Genomic DNA, 25,815 nt, shown 5'->3' on the forward strand with positions numbered 1-25,815 from the left:
ATAGACCAACGCTCTATCCCCTGAGCCAAACCTGTTAGGGCTGAGAGACAGGACATTTTATGAGGGAGTCTGTACTGGGTAATATAAAGCATGCGTCTTGGTTTTTTAAGTTTCTTTAGTGGCCTTTTAAATTTACCAGTTTGGGTGGATTTATGAATTTATCCTTTTAGTCTTTCTTGACTTTAACTTTTTTGCAATTAGGGATTGATTATATATTACAGAAAACCCATAATGTGGTTATGCTTTCCTTTAATATATTTACAGATTTCTATTATGAATATTGGGGATGTGGCTTGCTTTTTATTTTGAAACATTTTATTTTTAGAGGATGAAGGTAAGAATATGTGTAAATTTCTTAAATGTATGCTAGGATAGATGCATTATGCTATTGTGTTATATCTGCCTATTATACCACTTAATTTTTTCAATTTTTATGAAGAAATTAGAGCTGTTTTCCTTCTTTTTATTGAGAAGCAACTTTATGGACAATTTTCCTAACTGAAAGAATTCTGCCAAAACAAGCAGATAAAAACACCACGTGGGTAGTTCTTCCAAGTGCTCACTTTGGTTAGCATTATGAAAATTTTATAACTTAAAAAAAAATTTCCTGTGTCATGCCTTCTGAGGCCCTTTTATCCTACAATAAAAAAATGTTACCACGATACCCCTTTCAATTTAATTTGGTGTTATTCCATTATACTACTGTAATTGTGGTAATTCCAGGTTTGACTGTTATCTAGGAGTATTGAAGGTTCATAATAGTGATTTGGAATTTTTGTAAGTGCTGGAATGGGCTTTTCAGCACAATTGAGTGCAGATTTGAGTCACTGGTACCTGAGAATCCAGTGATTCTGGACCAGTGAGACTTGTCTCTATTTTTCATACATGCTTTAGGGATAAATTTTTACTGGTGGTATTTTCAAGAACTCAGGACATACCCATGTGAATGCTCAAGGAGGATATTCTCTGTGCATCTGTTTGTGTGTGTGTGTGTGTTTAAGTTTATTAATCCTCTCATGAAAAATCTGCACAGACACCACAGATAAAGTCACCGAAGAATCTTTACTCCTTCTGTAGTTCAATCTCCAGCTCACTTTTTGCCAGCACCAATGTTGGCCTTTGCAGTGCCCCTGACTTTCTTCATTCTGTTCTTGCGTTCCTTTCTCTGTTTTTTTGAGGTCTTCTTCTCATATAGGCCATGTCTTGCCAAGTCTGTGTTTGGGTTCATTTTTCTTTGCGTAATCCAAGGAATCATAAATCATGCCAAAGCCAGTGGACTTGCCACCACCAAAGTGAATTCTGAATCCAAACACAAGATGACATCAGGTGTGGTCTTATACATTTTGGCTAATTTTTCCCGGATTTCTGTCTTGGGTCCTGTTGCCTTCCCAGGGTAAAGGACATCAATGACCATTTGCCTCCGCTGAAGTCGTCTGTTGCTCATGAACTTCCTGGTCCGGGTAGTTACCGTGTCATTCATGATGGAGGTTGATCTTTAAGCAGCCAGGGAGGAAAAGAGCTCTGTGCATCTATTTTTAATGAGATGGTGACACATTTCATATTTGGTCATTAAAAAATTTCTTTTGATCTACCTTCTTTTCTGTTTTTCTATTTGTTGTGTCTCTGCTTTTATTTCTTTGAATGTGTTTGTATGTTTCGTGGATATATAATTTTCTTCTTCTTTTTTTTTTTAATCGTCCCCTGAGGATATGTTTTCATTGATTTTAGGGGGAGAATGAGAGAGAAAGAAACATCAATATGAGAGAAACATCGACCAATTGCCTCCTACATGCACCCTGACCAGGGATTGAACTTTCAACCTGGGACATGGCTCCACCCAACTGAGCCTCAGCAGCCAGGGCAAAGATGTTTCTTAAGACCCCTGAGTACTACTACTACTGTGTGTGGTCAGAGGTTGATTCAAGACCAATCACAGTCACTCTTCCTTTTGATGCTCCAAGTGTCGGAAATTTGGCCTGTGGGGACTTTTTAAAGCTGACTCCTTTGTCCTTTTAACTTGATCCCGTTTTGTTGTTGCTGTTTGTTTTGTTTTAGTTCATTCTCACATGAGGATATTTTTCCATTAATTTTTAGAGGGAGTGGAAGAGAGAGGGAAAGACAAAGAGAAACTTCATTGAGATGAGAGAAATACAGCGATTGGTTGCTTCCTGCACACCCCCGACCAGGGCCCTTGACGGGGAAGGAGGAAAAGCCTGCATCCTGAGTACATAGCCCAGAATCTAACCCGGGACCCTTTGGGCCGTAGGCTGATGCTCTGTCCACTGAACCAAGCCGGCTAGCTAGGGCAGCCATTGGTGTTTGAGCGAGTCTTCCTTGTTTCCTAGTGAGTCTTTTAGGTTAGGTTCAGTATTCCTACTTACAGAAATGGATGCATCATGCTCTTATTAACTGTTCTGCTGTTGACTGATGGATACTTAGATTCATATTTGTTTGTTCTTAAACTCACCTTATATTAATATTTCATGTACATGTGAGTTATTTTTAGGGTAGCTGGAAGATCAAATTATGAACATTTAAGAATTGATAGAAACTGCCAAATTGTATTTCAATAAAACTATGTACCAATTTATGCACCCAAATGTATGAAATTACTTAAATGGCATTGCCATTTTTGAATTTTTGATAATTTTTAAAATATGTAATGATTAATTTTGCATTTTGCCGATTATTGAGACATAGCATCTTTTTGAATATTTATTGGCTATTTATTTTTTTCCAATGAATTGCTTGCTTATATCTTATGCTGGCTTCTCAAGATTGTTTTCCTTTTTCTGATTGATTTATAGATACTCCTATGTTAATGATCTTGACCTTTGCCTCAGTCTGTTGATTGCCTTTGAGATTTATTTATTTATTTATTTATTTTTTTCAGGTTTCAATGTTTTTTTTTTTTAATTAAATCTTTATTGTTCAGATTATTACATTTGTTCCTCTTTTTTCCCCCCATAACTCCCCTCCTCCCAGTTCCCGCCCCACCATCCGCCCTCACTCCCCACCCACTGTCCTCATCCATAGGTGCACGATTTTTGTCCAGTCTCTTCCCGCATCTCCCACACCCCTTTCCCCCCCAAGAATAGTCAGTCCATTCCCTTTCTATGTCCCTGATTCTATTATAATCACCAGTTCATTCTGTTCATCAGATTATTTATTCACTTGATTCTTAGATTCACTTGTTGATAGATGCATATTTGTTGTTCATAATTTGTATCTTTACCTTTTTCTTCCTCTTCCTCTTCTTAAAGGATACCTTTCAGCATTTCATATAATCCTGGTTTGGTGGTGATGAACTCCTTTAGCTTTTCCTTATCTGTGAAGCTCTTTATCTGACCTTCAATTCTGAATGATAGCTTTGCTGGATAAAGTAATCTTGGTTGTAGGTTCTTGGTATTCATCACTTTGAATATTTCTTGCCACTCCCTTCTGGCCTGCAAAGTTTCTGTTGAGAAATCAGCTGACAGTCGTATGGGTATTCCCTTGTAGGTAACTGAGTTTCTTTCTCTTGCTGTTTTTAAGATTCTCTCTTTATCTTTTGCTCTTGGCATTTTAATTATGATGTGTCTTGGTGTGGTCCTCTTTGGATTCCTTTTGTTTGGGGTTCTCCGCGCTTCTTGGACTTGTAAGTCCATTTCTTTCACCAGGTGAGGGAAGTTTTCTGTCATTATTTCTTCAAATAGATTTTCAATATCTTGCTCTCTCTCATCTTCTGGCACCCCTATAATTCTGATGTTGGTACGCCTGAAGCTGTCCCAGAGGCTCCTTACACTATCCTCGCATTTTTGGATTCTTTTTTCATTTTGCTTTTCCGGTTGGGTGTTTTTTGCTTCCTCGCATTTCAAATCATTGACTTGATTCTTGCGCTCCTCTGTTCTGCTGTCAGGAGTCTGTATAATATTCTTTATTTCAGTCAGTGTATGCTTAATTTCTAGTTGGTTCCCCAATATAACATCGAGGGTCTCATTAGTTTTCTTGTAGATCTCATTCAGTTTATCGGCGGCTTCTAAACAGTTCTTGAGAGACCTTAAAAGTGTGGTTCTGAACTCTATATCTTCCATTGACAATTTTGTCCTGTTTCTTTGTCTCTGCATTTTGTTATGCTTCCTTGGTGCACCCCCTAGTGGTCTTTGTTCGTGGTGTTATAGTTAAATCTTGATTGTTGTAGCTAATTCCAGGGAGGGTTTGACCTCCAGGCCAAGTGGCTGTGAGAATCAGCTGTGTCTGCAGTGAGAGAACTTCTGTCCTCTAGGGAGGTGCTAATCTGGCGTTTGCCTGAGGCTATCCGGCAAATGCCTGTGTGCAGGGCTTGGGCGGGGTGGGTCACACAGGATCAACAGGGTGGGCCGGAGAGAGCAGTTATGGCGGCTCTCAGTCCTGTCCCCAGGGGCTCTGCCTCTCTGAGTCCCAGCACCCGCTGCAAAGCTCGGAGAGAAAGCTGCACTCGCTCTGACCGAAGCCAGGCAGTCCCGCTTCTCCCATTTGAGTCTGGGTCCCTAAAGACTCGCCCGGATCTGGAGCTCAGAGTCTGCGACTCCCTCCCGATTGAAAACGCCAACCAACCGCGCCCTCCGCCGCCAGCCCGCTCCGCACCTCAGAATTTGACTTCAGCACTGCGCCTCCTCTGAGTGTCCGTATGCGTTTCTCTTTCCTCCTAGTTGTAGGACTTCCACTCAGCCAGCGTTCCAGTGTTTCTGGGTGATGTCCGTTCCGTCTTTTAGTTTCACTTTTGAAGTAGTTGTTCAAAGCAGCAAACTCCGGCGTTAACCTATGCCGCCATCTTGGTTCTCCTCCGAGATTTATTTGTTTTGTTCTTGGCTACATTGGTGTTTTCCATTTTAAAAATTGTAGTGAAATCTGTTCTTTTTCTTTTAAAACTTCTGAGTATATTAAAAGGTTAACTTACATCTTACAAATATTTGTCTTTAGTTTTTAAATGAAGAAGGAAGATACGTCTCCCCACTACCACCCTGTGGACTAATAAATCCAATTAGTAACATCATTTATTGAATACTCAATTTCACTGATTTGTGGTGCCATATATAAAAATTCTTATAGCTATCTGTGTTTCCGGACTCTCTTTTATTATCATATTTTATTATTTCTTTACCAGTATCTTTTCATGGCATATTGGCTCTCAAACTCAAGTTTCTATTATGTGGGTAGGGATAATGTGAACGTGAAGAGATGGAATCAATTACTGATTAATGAACAGCCCTGCTATTCATCTTTAGCTTCAGTGATGCTGTACATGAATTTAGGACCATTGTTGTTAGAGTGTTGTTTTTTTTTTTTATTATTAGTTAAGGTATTACAAATGTGTCCTCATCCCCCCCATTAACCCCCAACCTCCCCACCACACACAAACTCATGCTCCCATCCCCCCGTTGTCCATGTCCATTGGTTTGGCTTATATACGTGTATACAAGTCCTTCGATTGATCTCTTCCCCTTACCCCCGCCCACCCCTACTTTCCTTCTGGGGATTGATAGCCTGATTGCTGTTTTTCAGTCTTTGGGTCTGTCCCTTTTCATCAGTCTATGTTGTTCTCTATAATCCACAAATGAGTGAGATCATGTGGTATTTATCTTTCTCTGACTGGCTTATTTCACTTAGCATAATGCTCTCCAGTTCCATTCATGCTGTTGCAAAAGGCAAGAGTTCCATTTTTTTTTTTACCGCAGCATAGTATTCCATTGTGTATATGTACCACAGTTTTCTAATCCATTCATCTGCTGATGGGCACTTAGGCTGTTTCCAAATCTTAGCTATGGTGAATTGTGCTGCTATGAACATAGGGGTGCATATATCCTTTCTGATTGGCGTTTCTGGTTTCTTGGGATATATTTCTAGTAGTGGGATCACTGGGTCAAATGGGAGTTCCATTTTTAGTTTTTTGAGGTAGCTCCATACTGTTCTCCACAGTGCTGCACCAGTCTGCATTCCCACCAGCAGTGCAGAAGGGTTCCTTTTTCTCCACATCCTCTCCAACACTTGTTGTTTGTTGATTTGTTAATGATAGCCATTCTGACAGGTGTGAGATGATAACGCATTGTCGTTTTGATTTGCATCTCTCGTATAATTAGTGACTTTGAGCATGTTTTCATATGTCTTTCGGCCTTCTGTATGTCCTCTTTCGAAAAGTGTCTATCTAGGTCTGTTGCCCATTTTTTTTACTGGATTGTTTATCTTCCTTTTGTTAAGTTTCATGAGATCCCTGTAAATGTTGGAAATTAAACCCTTATCGGTGGTATCATGGAGTGTTTTTGTTTGTTTGTTTTTTAAGAAGCCTGGAATCTGAATGTTTATGTAAATCTTCTGATTTTAAAGTATTGATAGTTGATAGTCTTTTACAAAACATTGTATAGAAAGTAATATATATTCTTTGACTTCATCCAAGCCTTTGGCTTTTGGTTTGAGACTTTTTTGGATAGGTGACTTACAGGGCAAATTTCACTTTATTATTCTTTTTCAGAAATTTCTTGGCAGTTTTTTGCTTTTATTCTTAGACAAATTTTCTATTCAGTCAGCTTGTCAAGTTTTATTTAAAAGACTATTTCTGCCTGGCTGGTGTAGCTCAGTGGATGAGCACCAACCTATGAACCAGGAGGTCATTATTTGATTCGGGGCAAGATGCATGCCCAGGTTTCTGGCTCGATCCCCAGTAGGAGGCATACAGGAGGCAGCCGATCAATGATTCTCATCATTGATGTTTCTCTTTTTCCCTCTCCCTTCCTCTCTGAAATCAATAAAAAAATAATATTTTTAAAAAAGACTATTCCTTGGGTTTTGTTTGGGACTCTATTAAATGTAATAGGTTAAGCCCTAGCCGGTTTGGCTCAGTGGATAAAGCATCAGCCTGCGGATTGAGGGGTCCCAGGTTTGATTCCAGTCAAGGGCGTGTACCTTGTTTGCAGGCACATCCCCAGTAGGAGGTGTACAGGAGGCAGCTGATTGATGTTTCTTTCTCATCAATGTTTCTAACTCTCTATCCCTCTCCCTTCCTTTCATTAAAAAAACCAATAAAATAAATATTTTAAAAAAATATAATAGGTTAATTTGGAGACTAACAGTATTATAGTTTCCATACAAAAACATGGTTTCTTTTCAGTCAAATTTATTTTCATCAGTCAAATGTTTCAATTTTCTTCTCTTAGTCTTGTACATTTCTTAATGCTTTTTATTATTTTTAATGCTGTAGTATATGGAAACTTTTAAAAAATCACATTTTCAAATAGGTATTGCAGGTATTCAGTGAAAATACAATGTTTTTTTAATTATGTAATGTTCTTAAAAACAGTATTTCATTTCTCTTAAATCTGTGAATCTTGCTGAACTTAATAGTTCATATAATGACATATTGGAATATAGGCGGTCTTTTAAATTTTAAGTTATAAGTAAAGTTAAGACTTTGTTTAGTTTTTCCCCCCAAAAAGTTGATTTGAATCCTCAGATAAATGAGAATTTTTCACTAAAACCTAATTACAAGTGAGCAACTTAGTCTTCTTAATAAATTATTTTAATAAGAGTATTTTCAGACAGTACAAGTTGTATCTTTTCTAGAAAGAAGCTTTTATTGTCTTTCAATCCTGAATAAAATGCCCGTTAGATACCACACTGGGAATCCATTTGTGTAGTATTTATCCTGTTGCTTACCTGACTGTGTTCTAAAAAAAACTGTAAGCTCTTTTCTGAGAGGAACTGTATCTTAATTGTTATTATTTCTGTTGTTAAATCTCCAGTGCCTTATGTAATACCCAGCACATAGAGGTATACAATCTGTAATAGGAGACAGTAAAATTGAAGAGTAGGCTCTGATACCATTACTTTAAAACAAATAAGTAAATAAATAAAATCAAATAAAACTACAAACCTTCTTTTGAGCATGTTTTTTTCTGTTAAAGAACCTTCTGGTAAGTAACAGGATTATGAAGAAAAGGATCAATTTTTTATACAATAATATTAATTTTCAAAATTAGTAAGAGTTTTATTGTAAGAAATTAAATCATATATTTTGATAACTTCTTAGTAACTTCTGACTACAGCAGTGTAGTTTCACTAAACTTTCTCATTATGGGACCTATGAAAGTATATTAAGTCCAAATTTTATTATCAATTTAAGATTCTCTTTCAACATGCCATATTATTAGATAAAAGATTTTGTAATATCTGAGAGGTTTAAAATAATGAGTTACCAAGATAGATATAGTACTTTAAAAATAAGAGCTCTTTATCCATTCATAAAAAGTACTAAACTAATAACTAAGCTAAAATTTTCACCAGCAATTCTAGTAAGCTAGAGCCTTAAAAGAGTTTTAAAAGAATCAATGTTTGATTTTAGAAAAATTAACCTGAAAAGGGATGAAGCTAAATTAGTTGTTTGTGGTTATTTAAATGGGCAAGATGAATAATAGCTTGTAGTTTTATTATTTCTTACAACAAAACAACTTTTGTTTCTTCATTGGAATAAAACCAAATGCTATTACAAAATTAATTTTCTTGTAAAAGTTTACTTTTTGTTCTAATATAGCCTTATAGTAATTATATATTATTTTAAAAAATACACAGACTTTTACAGAAAAATAAGAGTCCCCCATAAACCCTGCACTCAGTTTCCTCAGTATAAACAACATTAGTATGTTACATTGGTTAAAATTAATGAGCCAATATTGATAATCCATACTTAGTTCAAATTTCCTTAGTTATGAAATTATACATAGTTTTTTACCACCTGATTTTAAATTTGCATTTGAATATAGTATAATATTTTATCTGGAAAATAAGAAACATAGTTCAGTATTTTGCCATTGTATGCTACTTAAATATAAGACTTGGCTGCATTTTTATTTTTCAGTGAAATAAAGTTTTATTGGTTTGCGTTTTTTTGTTTATTTTTGTCTGACTCCTTTGTTTTTTAGCTTACGAGGAAATATTTCAGTAAAAGCAGTTAAAAAAGAAGTAGAAAAGAAATTACGATGTCTACTTGCTGATTTACCACTGCCCCCTGAGCTACCAGGAGGAGATGATCTCTCAAAGAGTCCAGAGGAAAAGAAAACAGCAACTCAGTTACATAATAAAAGGAGGCCTAAGTATGTGCTTGCTTTCTACCTGCTCTTAAATTGACCAGAGGTGATTCTGGATCCTTATAAAACACAAAATTAAGATTTAAAATAATAAAAAGTGTATTTATTTGTTCGACTTAAATATCTGAATAAACTCTTATTAGAGTTTTGAAAAAAATTTCTTAGTTGCCTGCATACCTATTCAAAATGACTAATAAAATTAAATTTAACTTTCTCTCACAGTTTGCAATGTATTGATTTTGGGGGTTATTGTATGTGTTAAAGATAACTTTTATAATGAAGATATTTAAATAACAGAAACACTGAAATTGGGCAGGTGGTAGTCAGCATTAAGTAATCCCAAGCAAAATTAGTAATGGGCAAGCTGCTGGTCTTTCCTTGGCTGCATCAGTCAAGCAGGGAGAATGTTGATTTCTTTTTTTTAATTTTTTTTTAACTTAACCAATCGAATGTGTAAAAGTTACATCCGTTGTAAGCATTGCTGTTCAGGTAGCACCTATTGTAAGAATATAAGATGATTTTTCTAGTATGGAGCAGAAAGCTAGAAAACTTTTAAAAATAGTCTTTCTTTGAGTATTAATAGCTTTATTCCATTATATGAATTTCTGTTACTACAGAATATTAAAATACTACAAAACTACATTTTTTTAAAAGAATGTCAAATATCATATGTATAACACACACATACACGCACACACACTTAAAGTGTGGATTCCTTAGTGTTGATTTTATTAATACTTGTGTACTGTCAGACTAAAGTCTTTCTGGTGTTTCCATTTTCAAGATAATTTTACCTACCATAAGTCTAAATTTGTCAGTGAGCCTTATAGTTAGATTTTTGGTAATGCTCATTATCAAAATTCTGTGTTTTGAAAGCAGATATATAGTCAATGAATGAAAAAGAAAACTTTCTGGAGGTTGGTTAGAGAACTTAACTTTGGCTCTTCATACCAATGTTGGTTTTTTCCACTCACTGCAAATGAGGTTTTATTTCTAAAAGTCCTTCATATAAGCTGTACGTCTTTTCTTCCACAGTTTAAGTGCTATTGTACAAAAGAAGAGTCAGTGTGGAGATTGATACCTTGACTTCCATGATATTTTATAGTACCAAATCCCGGAGTTACTTGCATTCAAATGTGGAAGGGTATGGGAAAATAAAGGATGTAGGATTAGATGGTGGGAGGAGATTGAGTATTTAACAGTTTATTCAGTTTGCTTGATTGTATATAAAAACTTCAGAACTATATTTGATAGAATATGTGGGCCTCGCTATGGTGAAATCAAAGAAAAAGATATTGACTGGGGAAAACGATGCGTGGATAAGTTTGATATCATCGGAATTATTGGAGAAGGAACCTATGGACAAGTTTACAAGGCCAGGGATAAAGACACTGGTAAGAATGCCAAATGCTGTGGATCTTTAGGACTATGGAATGTATTTGTGTTTCTTTTCTAATGAATAACTAACTTCAGCAATTTTCAGGAAAACAGTTAAATTTTTTTTTTTAATATATTTTATTGATTTTTCACAGAGAGGAAGGGAGAGAGATAGAAAGTTAGAAACATCGATGAGAGAGAAACATCGATCAGCTGCCCCCTGCACATCCCCCACTGGGGATATGCCCGCAACTCAGGCACATGCCCCTGACCGGAATCGAACCTGGGACCCTTCAGTCCGCAGGCCGACGCTCTATCCACTGAGCCAAACCAGTTTCGGCAGTTAAATTTTTTTTATGTTTTTGTTTCATCTTGTTATTTTAAATATGCACTTAAGTAAGACTTGAGTACATGTAAGTGGGTGTGCATATATTTATATTCTAAAAGTGTTTAGTATTTGTAATATGTAGTATGCTGGGATTTAGGTTTCTTTTTTTATGGTGAGTAAATTCTTAACGTTGTCAGTAATCAGAGGAAAAAAAGTATATTGAAGTTAACTTAGTAATAAATCTTGTTGTAGTAAGCCTTATACAACACTTATTTTGGCCAAAATCTTTTTTTTTTTTTTTTCTGTAGAAATTACCCTTTATTTGGAGGCCAGATTTAGCAGCTGAATCTTTCAGAACATAATCAGGAACCTGAGAGAAAGTTTTAAAAGGCCTTGCAGAAGAGGAAAATGTAACTGTCAGAGGCTGTATATTTTACAAAGTAATGCTCTGAGCCAGAGTATAATCTTATAATTCCTTGTTGAAATAACCAATAGATTAAAATAGCATAGCTATTCAGGCCATTTAATACGGGGAGGACTACCTTATGCTTAGAACCTCCTGAAGGCATTTATAGTGTGGAGTAATAATATTGATAATGATGATTCTGCTTTATCAAAAATAGATTAAATTATAACCTTTAAACCTGTTTAGTAAAACAAGAAGTCCCACATTTTAGAATTCCCTATAAAAGATTCAAATACATTTTAATTACTAAAGGTAAAAACATTTTTCTTTTAAAAAATTTGTAAATACAGAATTCTTTTTTCTCCAAAGTAGAATGAACAAACCTTTATTATAGTGATGACTATTTTCTTATAATAGAATTTGTATATATGCATGTGTGTATTTTACTTATTTAGGGTTTATCTGACACAAATATGTGTAAATTATTAGGCTATTAGAGCAGTGGGAAGAGCAAATTTTGAGACAGCTAAACCAGATTTTGAATCCCACTTTCACTACTGGATAATTGGCCAACTTTAGGCAAGTTAATATGTCTTAGCATTTCTCACCTGTGCAATCTACAGAATTTTCTCTTCTGTTCAGAGGGATCTTATGCATATACTAGAGGCCCAGTGCACGAAATTCGTATACTGGTAGGGTCCCTAGTGGCTGCTGGCTAGGTACTCCCTCCCTTCCCCCAGCCGCCCGCCGCAGCTGGCCAGGGCGTCCCTCCCTTCCCCCAGCTGGCCCCGCCACCTCATTAAACTCCCGGACAAACTCCCGGTTGAGGGGACAATTTGCATACTATGCTTTTATTATATAGGATAAGCTTATTGTATATATTTATCTTCTTTACTTTTCAAAAATGGCAGTGTAGTTTATCTACTCTTTCTCATCATTCTTTTTTCATTTATCTTGGAGAGCATAAAATAACAATACATATGCGCCTACCCTATATTTTTATACAGTTGTATGGTATTCCACAGCTTGGATAAATATCTCATAAGTTATTTAGCCAGAGATCTAATTTCTTAAACTCTCAACATTATAATGTGGTATGTTGGAAACTAAATATATATTTTGGGTTGTAACTTGAAGAGTAGGAACAAATATTATGAATTAAAATAAATTTAAAATTAAGAAAAATGTCCTGTGGTTTTTTTTAGCTAGTAACTTGATTTTATTTAATTTTCTAATAGGAGAAATGGTTGCCTTAAAAAAAGTACGCCTCGATAATGAAAAGGAAGGCTTTCCGATTACAGCAATTCGAGAAATTAAAATTCTTCGGCAGCTTACTCATCAGAGTATTATCAATATGAAGGAGATAGTTACCGATAAAGAAGATGCTTTGGATTTTAAGAAGGATAAAGGTATGTGTGCATATTTAATGAACCAATCTGTGTATTCATGATTAAGCTGTCTTGAAGATTTTGTTATAGGTGTTGACCACTTAAGTAAATATAGTTGAATTGAAGAGTTAATTTATTTACTTCAGTGGTTTTTGAGTCACCCAAGTGGACATCAAAGCACATTTACCAGTATCACACATAAAATATTCACTAATAATACTTAGTTTTTGAGCATCAGTGTGATTGAGAAATAATTTATAGTAGTCTTAGAATATTTATTTATACCTTACATTTTTAATGTTATAATGTCTTAACATACAAGGAAATTTATGGTAGGCTTATATATTAATTCTAAAAGTCTGGAGTCAAAAATCTTACCTGAAATTGCATTTAATAAACTGTACCTGGTACATGGTTGGCTTTTAGCAGAAAAGTTGAAAAGAAATTAGTGTATACCATTAGGGAACATGATGGGTGAAAGAAAATCTCTACTGGCCAGTAGGTTTTAGATCTTCAGAGTAAGATTTTGGAGCCAATGCTACCTTCTTTATAATCTATGGTTTTTGAAGAGCAGAATTTTTTTTCAAACAAACTCTAGCAGCCCTCGCTGGTTTGGCTCAGTGGATAGAGCATTGGCTTGGAGACTGAAGGGTCCCAGGTTCGATTCAGGTCAAGGGCACATGCATGGGTTGGGGGCTCAATCCCCAGTAGGGGGCGCACAGGAGGCAGCTGATCAATGATTCTCTCTCACCATTGATGTTTCCATCTTTCTCTCCCCCTCTCCCTTCTTCTTGAAATCAATAAAAATATATTAAAAAAACAAAAATCCTAACTCTAGCATAAAACAGATTTAAGTGGGTATGTTCTGATTGAACATGGTCTTAACTTCCTTCTATCCTCAACCACACATATTCTCATTCTCATTCTCTCTCTCTCTCTCTCTCTTTCTCTCTCTCTCTCTCTCTCTCACTCTCACTCTCACTCTCACTCTCATTCTCTTTCTCTCACACACACAGTCTTATTCTGGGGAAAACACTGTAAAATGATTGATACACGATAATTGTTTTGTATAAAGGAATTTCTGTTTGAGAGTGTTCTTATGCACTCTGGAGATCATCAAAATTATCTTTTTAATCTATGTCACTTCCATTAGTTTTTGCCATAATAAAGCTCATATTCCTTTAGCCTTATTTTTAATCCACTTTGTATTTTTAACTTTATTTTTCATTACTTCTTATTGTGTAGTTGAAAGGATACTGGTTTGACTTAGGCTAGTATGTCTGGGATTTGTGACATTGCTTATTAGCAGTGTAGCCTTATTAGCTGTTTATCCCTTCATTCATTAAAGGGAAACATTACTTCTCTAACTGGATAGTAAAATTTAATTAAAATTTTATATCTGAGGATTGTGTGGAAATGTTTTTTATTACCCTAGTACTATAATCAAATTAATATTTTCTTTTCCTCCATCATACCCTGAACCTCCTGTTTCTTTGATCTGTGGGGACACACTGCCTGCCCATTTCTTCAATCCCATCTTTGCCATTTTTCTGATTGCTCACCAAACTTCACTTACATTGGCCTTTTGAATTATTACATATGCCATTGCACTTCTCTGCCTTAAACATGCTGCTTTCCTGGACTTAAACATCTGCACTCCCAGCACATACATACCACACACTTACACACAAATATGCATGCACCTGATTTAAAAGGCTAACTTCTTATCCAGTAGGTCTCAACATGAATGTTGCTTTGTTCATTAGTAAGGCCTTACCTGACCAGTCTTTCTATTTTCTGCTGAATATAGACACACACAATTTAAGAGCCCTAGCTAGAGACTTGGAGAGGGGGTTGTAAGTGGAGACTGACAATGAGTACGAGGCTCTTTTTGTGGTGATGACAGTGCTCTAAAATTCAGTGTGAAGATGGTTGCATAACTGCAAATACATTAAAACCAGTTGAATTGTACACTTTACAAATGGGTGAATGTACAGTATGTGAATTAGATCACAATAAAATTATTTAAGACACACACAAAAAACCCCCAACTAGCTTTCAATAATTCCATGTTCTACCCTGGCCAGTGTTGCTCAGTGGTTGAACATCTATCCATGAACCAGGAGGTCACGGTTCAAATCCCAATCAGGGCACATGCCCAGGATGTGGGCTTGATCCCTAATAGTGTATGTGCAAGAGGAAGCATATCCGTGATTCTCTCTTCTCACTGATGTTTCGTTCCCTCTCCCTTTCTCTCTTTGAAATCAATAAAAAAAGAATTCCGTGTTCTGATGAAAATACTGTGTGAATTGAGAGGGGTAACTGTTGGGGGAAGTGGTGGATCTGTAGAAAATGATGCTGTAGAAGTAGGTTAGGACCAAAATCGGTGCTTGACCTTAAATCTATGCCAAGAAACTAAAATATTAACTTTTACCTTCTTTAACAATAATAGTGCAGTGCTTATCGTGTATTTGAACTAGCATTTATAGTAATTTTATTTGATCTTTAGCAATTTGACAGATAAAAAGTTGTATTTTATCTTTTTAATATTTCTTATTACTATGAAGATCAATGGTTTTTTGCGCTGTATTTTATCTTTTTAATTATTATTTCTTATTACCATGGAGATTGATGATTTCTTGTGCCCATATAATTTCTTTTCTCATATAATACTTGTTTATGTCTTTTGCCCATTTTTATTAGTGTATTAATGTTTTTCTTAGTTGGTGTTAAAAATGGTTTTTTGTTGTTGTTAATCCTCACCCGAGGATATTTTTCCATTGATTTTTAGAGAGAGTAGAAGGGATGGGGAGAGACAGGGAGAGAAACATCAATTGATTGGTTGCCTCCCTCTGGCACATGCCCTGACCAGGACCAGGGATGGAGCCTGCTGCAACCGAGTTACCTGCTGTTGACTGGAATCGAACCCAGGATCCTTCAGTCCTTGGGCCGACGCTCTATCCACTGAGCCAAACCTGCTAGCACAGATGTTAAATTTTTTTTACATAGTAGGAATGTTTATATTTTGAGTGACTAACAGAAAAACTATATAGCCATCTGGTTTCCTTCTTTTCCATGTTTCTCTTAACGTTAGTGCTCAGTAAATTTTGAGTTGAATTGAAGAGAAAAGTATTTATAAAATAGATAGTAGTCTGTTCCAGATTAACCAAATGAACCTGTCATGATTGTGAATTTTGCATAATCAGGAAAAGATATAGGAAGGTGCTTTAGTTATATTTAGTGAATTATAGCAAATAATCCTTTGCAGGGGAAAAAATGACTTCCTTTTCTGGGTCACAAGGAAACAGAGTTAGTATCATGTGTTGAAATTCAGAGTTTATAGAACATAGAGAAATCAGAATATATAGGTGTCTACCAGGAGATAGCCTATGGCAAAGAATTTAAAGGAAAAGGAATCTGTGGCAAAGTAGGGAAGGTATAGTGGAAATAGAAAGGGGTGGAGGTGGGGCTTTCCCCTGCCAATATTTCCTAAATAGGTGAATAAGAAATAATGTTCTTTTGAGGCAGATGTAATAAGGTAATAATAATGGGAATTACATGTAGTGGTTAAGAATATAGTTTGAATCCTTGGTTTTTCCATCATTACATACTGTTTTCCTCATCTGGAAATGGTGTAATAGTACCTAACTCATAGATTTGTTATATTAAATGAAATAATGCATATGAAACACTTATCCTAGAATATTACACATAGTAAGTACACAGTAAAATTTGCTTTTATAGCTTGTTGGTACATCATGAGAGCAGAAATAGATCGATAATATAATAGTAATTGTTTATAATTAAGCAGAGAGGATGGAGGTTTGGAAGAAATTAATATTTTACTTTTAGTCCTCTAATGAAATTTATGTGGAGATCAGACATCAGGAATGGTGTTGACCCAGAAGTAAAAAAAGAATTTTTTTCTGAAAGTTTAGAAGTAGTCTCTAATTATTGATTGTAGAAGTTTCAAGAAGATTGAAAAGCTCTAGTCACATCTTGTGATTGATTGGTTAAACTAGCTGTATAAGGAAGTGTTCGCCATCACCTACCTTTACCCAGTGTCCGTGTGCCCTGTGAGGCAGGGTCCCACACAGCCACCACAAGGTGTCCCTGCAATTGCACCTAGACCAGGTGGATGAGGACGACAAGGAGGATGCCAGCTGCCACTTCCAGATTCTCGGGAAAGTATTGCATTCTGAGTGGCAGAGAGCCGTGTATGATGAGCAGGGAGAGTGGATGAGGTTTCTGCTGTGTGCTCAACCAAGGTTAGGACTGGAAGGTATATTGGATGTTACTCTTTAAAAATATATCTCTATAAGACATTCAAGCTTTCAAGAAGACAAGGGGATTCAGAAGAAGAGCTGGCTGATATTAATTAGGCCTATCTGGACTTCAAAGGGGACATGGATTAGGTCATGGAGTCTGTGCTATGTGTGCAGTATACAGAGGAACCAGGATAAGGAACATTATTCAGCAAGCTATTTATGCTAGAGAGGTCCCATCCTATAATGCCTTTGTCAGAGAATTGAAGCAAAAGATGAATGCTAGGAAAAGGAGGGCTCAGGAATTGGCTAAAGAAGCAGAATTGAGCAGGAAGGAGTTGGGACTTGAAAAAGAAGATAACTTGAGAGCAATCATTGAGAGAGAGCGAGACAAAAGGTTGGTCAAAAGAAAATGGACAATTTTCTGTCTCTGATGGAAGCAGAGTACTCAAGAATGAAAAGAAATAATGGAGTTTTCTCTTCAAAAGTCCTTAAGTGTCAACTGGTGCCATTGTAGGCAAGGTATAGTCCAGATTTAAAGACAAGTCAATTCAACCCTCGAGAACAGTTGTCTTTCCTGTCTAAATTATTCATATTGAGTATGGTAACCACATCTTAGTATATCCTAGAAATCCCCTGACATTCTGTGAGGTCCTCCTATGAAGGAATTTGATGGTGATCAGTGAGGGAAGAGGGGGAGGTTGGTGTACTTCCGACATTTTTGTGGATATTTTATACAAGGATATTTATCTAGAATGTGCGTCTGCCTATACATCCTTTACCAGTTGTCATTTTGCCACACAAGAGTGAGCTGCAGAATATTCTGAGTGATGTGTGTGTTTATTATAACAGGCACTTCAGGCATCTTTATAAGACTTATACATGATTAAATAAATTAACAAGTAAAACATGACTGTTAAGTTTTAAATGATCATTGGGAAATTACTGCTGAATGTCCTTAGGCAGGTCACTGAGTTTGTCTGAACTTGTGTTCTCACCTAGGAAAGGCTAGTGGAGTTTGGGTAAATGACTTAAGCCATCAGTGGCTTGTTATCTTGTACTCATGGTATTGATTTGTGAGAATAGTACAGACATTTTCATTTACATTTAATTTAATTGTATGTATTCATTAGAACATATGGAAGTTTTTAGGGACTGTGCAACTGAAAATCGCTTGATTTATAGACTAATAAATACATTTAATGCTGTGTGCATGAAACAAGCCTTTTGTTACTGAGCTTTTATGTGTCATAACTTATCTGAGATGAGCACGACATGTTTTCAGTTTGGATTATAACAGGTTAAAAATACTCTTTAATTGTATTAAAATATAATTTAATGCATTAGAATGCTTTGATATATTAAAAAAATTACCCCTCCTCTGAAAAATAAAATAAATATTAATCACATCTAAAATATATCTTCACAGCAATATCTACACCGAGCACTATAGCCTAGCCGTGTTGACACATATAATTAACTACCACACTGTATTGGAGTGATTTCAGCAGAGTGGCAGAAAATCCAGTTGAAATTGTTTAAACCAAATGGGACTCTCTTAGCTTACTTAAGAAGAGGTCCAGAGACTAAGCAGACTTTGGGTTAGTTGATTCAGTGGCTTAAGGACGTCATCAAAGACCCCAGTTATGTTACCCATGCATCTGTTTCATACTCATTGTAGTAGGACTTGGAGTGGCAGTGAAAGAGATCCTTGGCTTCCTTTCCATGGCTTTCTGAAGTCCAAGAAGGCTTCTCAGGGGTCTTATTGATATTAAATCTAGGACATAATGTAAAATTCCAATTGGAATTTTAGCTGGACTGGCATGCTAATAAAAGGAGTTTTTAGGGGTAAAAAAGACAGGTTTAGGAAGCTTTAGAAATTAGGGGGCCCATGGGGGAGAAATACAGGGCTGCAAAGCTGGGAGCTGCAGAAGGTATATATTCACAGAATAAGGGAGCTGCCAGAAGGCATACATTCATAGAATAAGGGGGCTGGGAGCTGCCAAAATGTATACATTTATAGAATAAAGGGAAAGGAAGCCACTCATTCAGAAAAGGAAGCGGAAGGCCAAAGGAAGCAAAAAAACAAAAAAAAGAGAGGAACCCCACGTAGGGTTTGAGCTCTGAAGCTGCTTATATAGTAACCAAGAGAGAGGGGATATCAGGACACAACTAGCCTTTATAAACCTTAGAGAAGTGGGACTTAGTGCAGTGATGGCGAACCTTTTGAGCTCGGCGTGTCAGCATTTTGAAAAACCCTAACTTAACCCTGGTGCCGTGTCATATATAGAAATTTGTTGATATTTGCAACCATAGTAAAACGAAGACTTACATTTTTGATATTTATTTTATATAGTTAAATGCCATTTAACACAGAAAAATCAACCAAAAAAATGAGTTCGCGTGTCAGAGGTGACATGCGTGTCATAGGTTTGCCATCACTGACTTAGTGGGTCTCTCTCTCCCTTTCCATGTGGGAGTCTGTGCTTGTTTCCCAATACATTTCCACCTTTTTCTATACCACCTTTTTTTCATGGCTTCATTCTTTGAATCCACCTGGACAAGAACCCAGGAAATCACCTTTGCATCCTGCCCAGAGGAAAACAACGCATTTCATTTTAATTCCGCATTTCACTACTGTTAAAAATTAAATGGTTACATTTGTCTTGTCCTCGAATGTCATTGAGGTTGCACATACCTCTCATTGTATAGCCAACTCTTACAGCATGTTACATTAAAAGGTGACAATTTAATGGAGCACTCATGATTAATTTAAAGAGAAGTTGAGTAAAATAATAGCCTTTTTAGGTGGTGATGATATTGTTATGGGTAAAGCAAGTTATAGGTAAAGTTTTTAGAAAGCCAGGTAACTTTGAAAGATAAAGTTGCTTTAAACATATTGAATTTATAAATTAAATTAATCCAAAATTCACAAAGGTTAGTTCATGTGCTAGTCTTTAGAAGTAATAATTTTGACTCTTTAACTCTATACAGTTGTCTTTGAGGTAGACCAAACATTTTATGAAAACAGTACTAAAAAAGTAGAAGCAAATATACTTTTTGAAAATTAGAGAAAATTTTAACAAATCCAAAAAATGAGTTAGTATTTTATGTCATTTGAAAAAGGAGCCAGGTTCTGTCCTAAGCTCCTTACATATTAATCTTCATTAAAAAATCTGTGAGGAGCAGAGAAAGAAATGAGGTACAGGAAAAGTTAGAGCCATTCTTTGATAGACACAATACTTGATAAATGAAAATAGTGACTAGAAATATTCTTTTTCAAGTATATAGTCATTTCAGTTTATTTTAATAGGATGTGAAAAATCTAATTTCCATGTATCACAGTATATTTGTGGGAAAAGCATTGGAAATTTAAATTTGAGGCCAATACACACCTCTTCCCTCAAACTCCCAGTTTTGGTAGCATTAATAGAGCTCTACTCTTTTTACTCCTGTCACCTTTCATGTAGTGGGAGCACATTTGTTTACTCAGCTTACTGTCACTGGAAGCCGGAATAAGTTAGGAATGGAGGCCCTGAAGTGTGAAGAGCCAGAAGCTCTCAAGTTTTTAGCGTTTGAAGCTTGGAGAGCTTGGGTTTTCTTTGAACCTCTTTTTGGTGTCAACACCTCTGAATTTGAGATAATTTGTTTCCAGGCTGGTCTAATCATCAAACCTTTCTCTTCTGCCATTTCAGGAATTGATAAATTTCTCTCTTTATTGCTACTGCCACTCTCAGCCACAATTTCTTATAATATGTAATGTGCATGCACTCCTTTTTAGGTTTTCTACCACTAATACCAATGAGACAGAGAGGTGTGCGAGTTCCTTCCTTCTCTGACAACACTCACACCCCCCAACCCCTACCTCTCATTTTTTCCTGTCTCTCTGACCTATGGGAATACAGACTTATGAATGTGACTTTGAGGTAAATAAAAATGCTGAAATAAGATCCATGAATACTTTTAGAAGAAATTAATATCTGTTGAATACCTATTAAATGCCATGCATTGTTCTAGTTGCTGGGAGCAGGCAGTAAATGAGATAGACAAGGTCTCTACCCTATGGTCTACATTAGCAGTATAGTGAGTATGACTTTCTTTGACTGTCTTGGATATTCTATCCTAAGAGCTTAGGATTGGGGCTGGTGGTGGTGGTGGTGGGGGGAGGGGGGATGTTAAAGAAACAAGGAAAAGAAAAGAACACAAGTTAAAAGAAGAGTGGAGGAGTGTCCCTATCCATCCTCAGTGGTAATATATGGGTTGGGACTACAAATCTTAGGTTAATTCACTTCCTCCTGTTAAAGCTAGAAATGTTTTCTAGCAAGTATGGATTAAAGGCAAAGATGGCCACAGGAAGAAATGTTTTGCTTTTTTTTCCTTTGCAGATTTCAGGCAGAAAGTTTTTGAATTTCATACAAATGTCTTGAAAATTTACATATTACAAATATTTAGTACTTGATTTTTTAACTTGTTTTCTCAAAGAGCAGTGTATTTTTTTTTGTATCCTTAGTTTTACAGTTAGGACTGTTAAATCATGTCTGTTAACTTCTTTCTTGATTATTTCTGATGTTGTATTTGAGAAACAGAATTCTAATATATCTTACACTTTTCTTTTGAATTTATAAAGATATTTGGAGTTGTAATTAATGATTTTCTAAGACTCTTCACAAAGAAATTCATACCTATTTATTTGTCCTTCTGTTATAAACCTGCCCTAACCTTCAATCTTGGATTGATCACTTTTTTTAATATTAAACTTACTGGGGGGGGGGGGAATCATATAGCCATGTAGATTATTTTCTCCTCAGACTTATGGCCCATAGCAGTGATGGCGAACCTTTTGAGCTCGGCGTGTCAGCATTTTGAAAAACTCTAACTTAACTTTGGTGCTGTGTTACATATAGAAATTTTTTGATATTTGTAACCATAGTAAAACAAAGACTTATATTTTTGATATTTATTTTATATATTTAAATGCCATTTAACAAAGAAAAATCAACCAAAAAAATGAGTCCGCGTGTCACCTCTGACACGCGTGTCATAGGTTCGCCATCACTGGCCTATAGAGCTGGAACTCCAGGACTGCTGGACAGTCCTTAATCAGCTTCTTCTTCCCTTCTACAAAGCAAACACTCTGTTCTCTGAAGAGAAGAAATTGCTTCATTCTCTACAAAGAAGCTTACACTTACCGATGAGAGTTTACTCTCTCAACTTCTAACTTTCCATGCCTTTCCTTCATTCTTTACTATTTCACTCCTTTATTTCAGAGTAGGTAGTATTTCTCCTTCCTGCTCAGAGCTGATGCTTTCAGGTTCTTAGGAACCAATGTGTGTCATCTCTTCCTTTCAAACTCTTCCCTCTTCACTGGCTTCTTACTTTCAGCACTAAACCTACTCAAATCTCTGTCTTAAACAGACAAATCTTGCTCTGATTTGAGTCAGCCAATGGCTCCATTACTCTTTGTTGCCAAATTTTTTGAGAGAGTAATCAGTATTTGCTGTCTGTACTTTCTCACTTTTTCATTCATTAATTGGTCTGAATTTTCCTACCACTTTATAAAAATAAGGTCACTAATGATCTCTTGCCAAACCAGTAGTAATTTCTTAGTTTTTTCTTTCTTTTCATGGGCAATATTTATTATGTTGATTTGCTTCTTGAATGTTTTGGCTTTTCTGAAAAAGCTCTAGTCAGATTTGTTTCCTCTCTGTCTGATTATTGCTTCATAGCTTAAATCTAATTGGCCCTTTCTTTGCCTTATTCTTAAATGTTGGTGTTCTTCAGGGTTATGTCGTTGGTGGTCTTATCTCTTTTTCCCAGATACTCTCATAGCTCTAAGGTTATCATCATCATCAGCTCTAGCCCTGAGCTCCAGAAAGCTACAACTATTCACTAGATCCCTCCATGTTCACATTTTACAAAGGTATCTCAAACTGAGCACGCCCCTGTCCCCATCATTCGCTTGCTCCAAGCCCTGCTATAAATCTCAGCTTAAATTTCTCTTCATGATTCCCGAGTCAGATTTCATCTTTCAGGATACCACTGCATTTTAAAGCCTATTAGTTAAAGCATTATGATATAATTATTTAGTTGTCTATCTGTAGCGCTACCTTATCTATTTGTGTTACTGTATTAGGCTACTCTTATTCTTTTTTGTACTTAATAAAAATATATTTCTGTTGACTGTTTTGTTGTATAAAGTCTCACAAAAGTAAAATCCTAAAATAATTGATAATAATATAAAGAGTTCATATAAATATATAGTCTAAAAAATAAATTAGGATTTGCAAGGGAAATTTGTAGCTTTTTGGTTCACATTCACTATTCCTATCCCTTACGTCTGCTTTCAGCCATTACTGATTTATTATTTTTGAACAAATAGTCTCTAGGTTAATATATATCATTTATAGAATGGATAATTGAAAGGAGATTGGTCTTTCACATCCTTTTCTCGAAATGTGTTTTTAATTAGGAATAATTTTACTATAAGAATTTTAAAACACATTTTTATAAATTGTGCTAGCTATGATTTCACCTTTTCCTAATTGGTCATGATTTTGGAATTAGTAATAGGTAGACAATTTAGTTTAATCTATTTAAATTGGTGTGCCAGTGAAATTGTTTACTTTCTTGGTGTAACCCACGCTCCCCTTGCCATATATTTTTAATATAATTTATTTTACCCAAAATATTGTTTTAACATGTAATAAATATTAAAATTTGGGGCTTATTTCCCTTATTTTTATACTAAGTCTTCAAAATCCACAGAACATCTCATCTCAGTGAGTCTAGCCATGTTTCAGGTGCTTCATAGGTACTTGTGGCCAATGGCTTCTGAATGGACAATATAGTCATAGATAGAATAGATTGGCCTTTTGTTGAGGATCCACCTTTTATCTAATCTAAGTCCATGTAACTCTGGAGCTGATTCCACTTTCAGTTCCCTAGGGGCATGTCACTCAGATCCTTTCCGTTCTCCTGTCCAGAGTTTGAGACTTTACTAAGATTTTACATATCGTAACTGTGAGATGTGAGCCTAAGGCAAGAAGGGTCCGTTGCTGCAGCAACCACCTGAGGCCGTATGGGTTCTGAGGATACAGCCAGCACTGAGAAATGGATAGAGGGACCCTTTTTTTTTTTTTTTTTAAATATTTTAAATTGATTTCAGAGAGGAAGGGAGAGGGATAGAGAGAGAGAAACATCAATGATGAGAGAGAATCATTGATCGCCTGCCTCCTGCACGCCCCCTACTGGGGATCAAGTCTGCAACCCAGGCATGTGCCGTTGACCGGAATCAAACCTGGGAACCTTCAGTCCCCAGGCTGATGCTCTATCCACTGAGCCAAACGGCTAGAGCTAGAGAGAGGGAATCTTGCCATAAAAATTTTGAAAGCTCTATTTTACTCCTTACCCCAAACAAAGGAAAATTTTTAGAAGATTGATAAATTTTCTTTTTTTGTTCAAGCCAGTGTGCATTGGGTTGTAGAACATCCAAGTTTGAGAGGTATGGGTTAGGGAGGTCCATCTTAAATAGCCTGTCTTAGAATGCCCCAGTAGCATCACATTATTCTGAAGTTGATGATTGGAAGTTGACCAAGTAGAAGTCAGGTCAAGTTGATTCCCAATCCTCAAATGTTTGACTTGACTTCTTTTTAAAAAAATATGCCGAGACCGGTTTGGCTCAGTGGATAGAGCGTCGGCCTGCGGACTGAGGGGTCCCGGGTTCGATTCCGGTCAAGGGCATGTACCTGGGTTGCGGGCATATCCCCAGTGGGGGATGTGCAGGAGGCAGCTGGTCGATGTTTCTCTCTCATCGATGTTTCTAACTCTCTATCTCTCTCCCTTTCTCTCTGTAAAAAATCAATAAAATATATTTTAAAAAAATATATATATATCTTACTGATTTTTTTTTAAAGAGAGGAAGGGCGAGGGATAGAGAGTTAGAAACATTGATCAGCTGCCTCCAGTAGGGGATGTGCCTGCAACCAAGGTACATGCCCTTGACTGGAATTGAACCTGGAACCCTTCAGTCCACAGGCCGACGCTCTATCCACTGAGCCAAACTGGTTAGGGCTGGCTTGACTTCTTGTCAAGGGTTGTTCAGATCTTTTGGTGGGCAGATATTGAAGGATTCAACCTAATTACAGTGAACAATAATGACTGTACCGTCTACTACTCAATGAAGGCGATCACAAATGCAAGTAGCACAATAATTTATTTCCCCTGCAGTGTTCTCATTCCATTTTATTTCTTTGCCTATGAGGATGGAGTTTAATGTGACTAGCTTTTACTGAATTAAAAATCGCTTGTATTTTAATGGCTTATAACTATTCTGTAATTTTTTCTTTTGGAAGTAGAATTCCTCTGTAAAAAGTATAAAAGTAAAATTAGCTTACCATAATCGTTGAAATAATGCTAATCTATGTGAATAAGAAAAAATTTCCCATTTTCTGTTGCAACTTTCTGCCCAACCCATTGTTATCAGCCTGTTGTATCCTTCTAGACATATGCTCAAGAATGGCAATTCTTGAGCATAGAAGGCCTGCCTGTTTGGTTCAGTGGATAGAGTGTTGGCCCTCTGACTGAAGGGTCCTGGGTTCAATTTGGGTCAAGGCACTCTTGTACCTTGGTTGCAGGCTCGGGGGATGTCAGGACACAGAAATAGAGACAAAGACAGAGGCATAGGAAGTCCCACAGATACAGAGAATCTGACTGACAGACAGACACATACACACATAATATTCTGACTTTTAAAAATACTCTCTTCCACCTATTCATTCTCACCTCTTGAAACCCTGGCAACCACTGAATTTTTTACTGTCTCCATAGTTTGCCGTTTCCAGAATGCCATATAGTTGGAAACATACAGTATGTAGCCTTTTCAGATTGATTTCTTTCACTTAGAAATATACATGTAAGTTTGCTCCATGAATTTTCATGCCTTCAAACATCATTTCTT

The 25,815-nt window shown here is 36.3% G+C and overlaps 1 protein-coding gene and 2 pseudogenes across 4 annotated transcripts in view; 2 read left to right on the forward strand and 1 right to left on the reverse strand.

Annotated features, from left to right (window-relative positions):
* CDK13 (cyclin dependent kinase 13) overlaps nt 1-25,815 on the forward strand; it is a gene marked incomplete at its 5' end in the record, with an annotated part of 117,334 nt that overhangs the window by 29,971 nt on the left and 61,548 nt on the right. For both annotated transcript variants that reach the window (XM_081102362.1, XM_081102363.1), the window contains 3 exons: nt 8,931-9,101; nt 10,350-10,489; nt 12,445-12,615. In XM_081102362.1, the coding sequence (XP_080958488.1) occupies nt 8,931-9,101; nt 10,350-10,489; nt 12,445-12,615 (482 nt within the window). The remainder of the gene's footprint in view (nt 1-8,930; nt 9,102-10,349; nt 10,490-12,444; nt 12,616-25,815) is intronic.
* Nucleotides 1,025-1,480, reverse strand: LOC308527041 (small ribosomal subunit protein eS24-like; annotated as a pseudogene). The gene has a single exon. The product of its transcript is annotated as a small ribosomal subunit protein eS24-like (transcript).
* Nucleotides 15,984-17,376, forward strand: LOC308527280 (dnaJ homolog subfamily C member 9-like; annotated as a pseudogene). Its single transcript has 2 exons — nt 15,984-16,021; nt 16,680-17,376. The product of its transcript is annotated as a dnaJ homolog subfamily C member 9-like (transcript).

This window comes from Myotis nattereri, assembly GCF_964212035.1.
Source record: "Myotis nattereri genome assembly, chromosome: 11".
Classification (NCBI taxonomy): Eukaryota; Metazoa; Chordata; class Mammalia; order Chiroptera; family Vespertilionidae; genus Myotis; species Myotis nattereri.